This window comes from Aegilops tauschii, chromosome 1 (genome assembly GCF_002575655.3).
Source record: "Aegilops tauschii subsp. strangulata cultivar AL8/78 chromosome 1, Aet v6.0, whole genome shotgun sequence".
NCBI lineage: Eukaryota > Viridiplantae > Streptophyta > Magnoliopsida > Poales > Poaceae > Aegilops > Aegilops tauschii.
In genome coordinates, this window is record NC_053035.3 from 496,826,463 (window position 1) to 496,833,102 (window position 6,640).

At 47.4% G+C, this 6,640-nt stretch overlaps 1 protein-coding gene across 1 annotated transcript; it reads right to left on the reverse strand.

The window, feature by feature from the left end:
- Positions 1–2,235: 2,235 nt before the first annotated feature.
- On the reverse strand, positions 2,236–6,319 carry LOC109762107 (TPR repeat-containing thioredoxin TTL1). Its single transcript, XM_020320925.4, has 7 exons — positions 5,223–6,319; positions 4,524–4,725; positions 4,227–4,411; positions 3,816–4,149; positions 3,530–3,734; positions 3,239–3,345; positions 2,236–3,131 (listed from the first exon to the last, which is right to left on the reverse strand). Exons 1-7 carry the CDS (start codon positions 6,122–6,124, stop codon positions 2,970–2,972), a joined length of 2,097 nt encoding a protein of 698 aa, XP_020176514.1. The 5' UTR covers positions 6,125–6,319; the 3' UTR covers positions 2,236–2,969.
- Between the last annotated feature and the right edge of the window lie 321 nt (positions 6,320–6,640).

A 6,640-nucleotide genomic window follows, 5' to 3' on the forward strand; every position in this document is an offset into this window, starting at 1 on the left:
ACACTTTTTCCAAAATTGTTAAAAAACACCCAACAATAGATGAAAACTTAGAACACAAATTGCAAACCATATAGTTTTTCAAAAAATTATCAACTTCTTTTTGAAAGGAAAACATTTTTAAAATTTGTGAACAAAAAATTCGAAAACGGGAACATTTTGTGAAATTCTGGAATATTTTTTAAAATTGTAAGCAATATTAGAAAACAAGAACATTTTTGGGTATTCCAAAAAATATTTCAATATTTTGAACTGGTTTCAAAAAGAATAACATTTTTTTAAAGTAGAAAAATGAATTAACAAAAAAGATAGAAAAGAAATAGTATGCCCAACTAGGCGAAGACATCGCTCCAGTCGGGTACCTGTTGGAAAAAGTTTATCGATTTTGAAAAAAAAATGTTCACGGACACGAAAATTTTCACTGATTTTCACAAAAAGTTCTCAACTCCAAAAAATAGTTTGTGAATTTGAAAAAAATATATAAATTTTTAAAAATAGTTCATGAATTAAAAAAATCATGGGTTTTGATTAAAAGTTTGTAAAAGTTGAAAAGAGTTTGTGCATTTGAAATGCATTCATGGATATGAAAAAAAGTTCACAAATTTAAGAAAATGTTCATGACTTTGAAAGGTTCATGAATTTAAGGAAAGTTCATGATTTTAAAATAAAATTCGCGAATTTAAGAAAAAGAAAGAGAAATTAAAACAGAAGAAAATAAAGAAAAGAAAACCAAATAAGAAAGTGTATGTGTGTTTTAAGCATTAAAAGGGAAAAGAAATAAAAAAAGGATACGTCAGGTAAGATGTCCCACTTGATTGCTACTGTTGCACTTAACCCAGGAGGTCAGAAGTTCGAATCAGTCACTCTTTCATTGAGTGTCGATGTGGGAGTTTCAAGCACACATATTCGCGGCTGCTGTTTGTCGCGATCAATTCATAAACTACTCCCTCTGTAAAATAATATAAGAGTGTTTAACATAATTGCTTTTGATGCTAAGCAGGTTGTTCTCGATATTGCTAATGACAGTCACGGCAGGTACTGACTCAATCATCACCAAGATCAAAACCAGGGCGTCAAACTTTACATGCAACTTTGTGTTCAAAGGAAGTGCTGCTAATGGTGAAGCACACGGTCTAGCTAGATTTTAAACTTTACATGCAACTTTGTGTTCGAAGGAAGTGCTGGTAATGGTGAAGCACATAGTCTAGCTAGATTTTAAACTTTACATGCAACTTTGTGTTTGAAGGAAGTGCTGCTAATGATGAAGCACATAGTCTAGCTAGATCTTCATTATCCTTAGATCAGCCACGGCATGTGTGATGTGTGGCTGATCCAACCCCATGACCCTATTTGTATCCCACAAACCGTGGTTTATTATGAATAAAGTTGGTTGTTGCCTCTAAAAAAACGTACAAAATGGGTACGGAGAGATCTGATTCGTTGATGTTTCCAGGGAGTTGCACCGAACATTACAACATTACTTCAAATTTGCGGTGGACGTCCAACCCTAGGGGGGTAGTCAAAAGTGCATTCAGTTCCCAAACGGGAGGAGGAAAAACTATATACCCCTATCACGATCGGCCGGAATCTTCTTCGATCCAGAGACGAGAAAGTCTTCCCTTTCCCTTACTCCGAGGCAGCTGTGCCCACAAACTAAACTAAAACTTGAGTGCTGCCTTGCTGGCCCGATGCCAAGTGTTGAGCGACCAGCCACAGGAGCAAATAAAGGGTGCCAATTAAGGGCCAGTCGGTGGTTGCTTAGCCACAAATCATTGCAAGTTTGGTTGCCGCAATTCTTGGCCAAAACCTGAGCAAAACAAATCTAGTACTACCTACTATGATTTTCTTTTTTGTCAAAACAAAATTCGCCATTTTCGATCGTGTAGGATTCATGTGGTTGTCTGGTTGGAATTCAGTTTCAGCAGGCATTGCGATTGATTCGCGTAGCAAACCGAACAATTGCGATACGACAATTTAAGAAAAATCTCTGAACCAAAGAGACTTCAGCGATGTGCAATGCAGTTCAGTAATAAGTAGCAATTGTATCTGTAACATTGGCGAAAATGGCGCCTTTTGTTCCAAGGAAACAATGCTGGCACTTTTGTCAACTCTGCTAGGTATAGCAACGAGCTGATCTTCAAGGCCACAAAAACGGAGGATTTGCAAGAACGGGAGACAAAAAAGAAAAGAAAAGAAACACTCAACCGCAGCATGAGTGAGCAGAGCACAAATGGGGCAGAAAGAATGAATGTCGGGCTATTTTTATTCATAGAAACAAACAAAGAAAGAAATGTCAGCATGTATATGTATCACATCAGCGCCACATGGCCCTCCACAGGACATGAAAATGACAACCTTCCTACCAGATTACATCAACATCCTTCTCAACTCAAATGGAAACTGGCCAGACGACAAAAATGGCGCGACCGTTCATTCCCTCCGCAGAATAACCAATCCTCCAATTTTTGTTTGCTATAATATGATTTATGTACACGTAATGAAGAAGCCGGCGCCCGGCCTCTTCTTATCTCTTCCTCCTCCCTCTCTAACAATGGCATGCATCTAAAAATATGTCAGGAGCTTTATTTTTCTCGTCTTTCTACGGGGCAGAGCAGAATGTATGGAAATGGTGCATGAGGTGGCAGAGAGCAGAGTTGCAAGAGATGAAAGAATTGCTCAAGGCTGATGCAATGGTGGGTACTAGTGATAGTAGGAAATGAGGGAGCCTAAATGATCCAAGAATAGGTCGAATGAAGGGTCAGGACTCAGGGCTAGCAACAGGATGGGGGGTGATGGCAAACTCTTTGATGTACAAAATTGAATCTGGTTCATGCTCAATGGAGGCTGCTGAGGTGCTGTGGAGGGGCTGATTCTATAGAAAAAATGTGTTGGTAAAATGTCGGCAATCGACCGGGGGACTCTATGCATCAAAGGACTAGTATGGGTGCCACACTGCCACTGGTATGACCTCCTCAAGAATGGGAGACAGCATAGTGCCTCACTGAATAGCGCAAAACGTGTAAGCTAGGGCAGATCATCTCCTTCACCCGTGCGCCGTCCTTGTATATCTTGAATGCCGGGACTACACGCACATTCTCTGCCTTTGCAATCATTGGGCTCTCATCAACATTTACCTGCAAGTTTGCATATGCAAGGGATCGGTTAGCAACTTGGAAGACTTTGTAAGATGTTGCATACTGTAATAGTTGATATATACAGAGAGAGATGTTAGGTTTATTACCTTCAGAAAATTCACCGAAGGGCACTCGGAACAAAGAGCATCCACTGATGGGGTAATCTGTGCGCACTGCTGATTCATTGTTGCCATGAAGTAAAGAACAGTCACCCCTGAAAGTGTCGATTTTGATCAGTCAGGCCATCTTGAGAACCGAATACAGACAAGTAAGCATATGCAAGAAAATCTTGATAACTCTTTCAAGTATAGAACTGGGACAAAGCATGAGGGTAAGTGAACAATACTAGCATAATTAAGGACATGAAAAAAAATTATAACAGCAGAGGAAAAACTCACCAGGCGAATGTATAGCAGCTCGGACTTGCTCTATGCTGGTAACTATCTCAACCTCTCCACCAAACTTCATATTTGATACCTCCTCACCACGGGTTGTCTTCAGCGCGACTTGGGCATGGAACAATGATTCCGCAACCTCCGTGTCACCAGGAAGCTCCTTGCGAAGCACCTCATAGTCTCGCACACAATCAGCCCAACGCTCAAGCTACAACAATGCCAACAGGGAGGTGTCAATAGCATACTAGGTAAGTAACCAGGAACATGTCAACATGTGCAGGTTGCTTACCTTTGCGTAGGACGCCGCCCGCCTTAAGAGAGCTTTTGTGTAGCTAGGTTGGATCCTCAGCGCCTCATTGCAATCCTCAACGGCTTTCGCCCACCGACCTAACTTGGACCAGCAAGCTGCTCTATTGCAGTACAACACTGGATTTGAGGACTCATGCTTGAGCCCTTCACCATAGGCAATAGATGCCTCGGCAAACTTGCCCGCCTTAAAAAGATCATTCCCCTGAGCTCGAGCCCGCGCAACTAGCCTCATGTTATTCAGGATCAATCCAACCTCTGCATTTGCAGGATCAATAGCCCTAGCCTTCTCAGCAATGGCAATAGCTGCATCAAACCTGCAGAAACCAACTTTCAATGCTTGTACCAGAAATGGAAACTGATCATAATCCCTCAGTGTGCTATAGAATTGTACCTCCCAAATGCCATGTTGACCTGGGCTTGGACAACATGGACATATGAATCAGCTACCATGCCTGACAGTTTGGTGGACATTGAAGATAGGGATGCACTGTCCAATTTCAGTAACCCTGTAATAGTCGAATCGGCATCCTCTAGTTTGTTGAGCCGGAGAAGCGATTCGGACCTCATGGCAAGGAGCTGCATAAGAAACATGTGTTCAGTGTTAGAAACTGAATCCTGACGCGGACCGAATGACACTGTATCTTTATAGGATGAAAAATGTCACAGGCTACAAGGCCAGAGAGGTTACCAGCTGAGAGGAGTCTGCTCCATTGGCAATGGCGGCGTCTGCTTCCCTCAGCGCGCTCTTCCAGTCTCCGATCCTCCTCGCATCCATGCATTTCCCCAGATGGCTCTCCACCTCATGAAGTTTGTGCCACTCAGCAGGGTCAGACTGGTTCGTGTTCCCGGCCAGCGTAAGCTGCCTCCTTGCCTTCTCAACCATCCCAAACCTGCAATGTGGCCATCAGAAATGCCATTTCAGTCACAATTCAAGCACACGATTACCGCACATTGACACTACCGGCGTTAACATCGGATCGAAACAATAGACTAGGACAACATTCTGGTCGAAATGCACAATGCAAAATGCAGATAAGCACTCCATTTGAACCACATTCTGCGATGCGAATTCGCGAAGCACATTAAGACATTGATTCACTACAATAAACCAACCAATGATGCAATCTTTCTTTTCCATTATTTGCGGCGCGCAATTAATTAGAGAATTCAAATGATATTCTCTTGTAGCTGGCTAGCTGCAAGATCAAAGTTTTTGCTTCGAAGACAAGCAAAATAGCAGCTGCTACCGATGTACTATCTGCAAGGAAGTGCTTAGCACAGAAGCAACAGTGGCAAGCAAGGCGAGAACACAAGATCTGTGTGGACCAATGGATTCGGGGATCCGACGCAATGCGGCGGGAGATATGCATGGAGGAGCGGGTCTCACCGGAGGCAGAGCGCGGCGAGGCGGCCGTGGGCGCGGCCGCTGGCCGGGTCGAGCCGGACGGCCTCCTCGCAGTCGCGGAGGGCCTCGGCGAGGCGGCCGAGCCCGGTGAGCGCGGCGGCGCGGTTGCCGCGGCACGCGGCGCTGTCCGGGCAGAGCGCCAGGGCGCGGTCGTAGTGCCGCAGCGCCTCGCCGTACCGGCCCTGCTTGTACAGCTCGTTCCCGGCCCGGGTGACCTCCTGCAGGCTGTCCGGCGGCGCCAGGAAGCTCGCCGGGGCCCTCGAGGATCTGCCGGCGAGCGGCGCGGCGTCAATGCCGCCGCTCCTCGCGGGGGCCATGCCGCCCCGCATGATGCTGCCGTGGCCGTAGTGGCCGGTGCCGGATCCGAGCACGTCCGGGCGCGCGCGGGGCCGGGGCGCGGCCGGCGCCGGCGCGACGCGGCCAGACGAGCAGATGTTGCCGGTGGGGAGCGCATTGGTGAGCGGCGAGCTGGCCGTGCTCCCGCCGCCGCCGCCCCCTCCACCGCCCCCCGAGCTGCCGCTTCCGCCGGAGAAAATCAGCGGCCCAGATCCGGAGCGCCGGTGCCCGGGCGGCCGCGGCGGATTGCTGCTGGCGCTGCCGCTGCCGCTCTCCGCCGCCAGCTCGCCCGAGTGGCTCCCCCTCCCGCTCACGCTCCGAGCACCGCCGCCCCTCCCGCCTGCCGCCGCCGCATTGCACAGAGCCGGCGACTTGGCGGACCCGGCGGAGGACGACGACGACGACGGCGTGGCCCGCAGCCGCAGCGGCGAGACCGGCGAGCCGAGATCCGCGAACACGTCCCGCTTGGAGTCCGGCTTGTCCCTGTCCACGCCCCCGCCCGCCTCAAGCGTCAGCCGGCGAACCCGGTCGGCCTCCGACGACGCCATGGCCACTCGCTCACCACCAGCGCCACCCCCTCACTGACCAAGCAGGCATGCAAGAACTCGCCCGACCGAGCTAGCTAGCAAGCAAGACGAGCTCCAGAGAAGCACGCACACGCGAGTCCAAGCAAGCAAGAGTCAAGCGCGGTGGCGGTGGCGGTGGGTCGGAGGGGTCTTGGAGAGGCCACAGGGGGTGGGGGTGGGGTGGGGTGGGAGAAGTGAGCTGGGAGGAAAGGAATAGAAGAAGAAAGAACGAAGGAGGGTGGGTGGCGTTGAATCAGCGCCGGATTTGTATTAATTTATAAGTAAACTCTGAGCTGTAAATTTTATCTTTCTGTAAACCATAATCAAGGGTATTTTGATTTTGTTATTAGTGCGATTTAAAATATATTTTATTTTATTTGCTTGCCTTTTACATTTTGATTTTCATAGTGCAATTAAAAGTGTTTTCTATTTACTTTCCTTTTCTATTTTGATTTTGTGGGGCTAATTAAAAAAATGTTTTTAGTTCCTTGCCTTTTT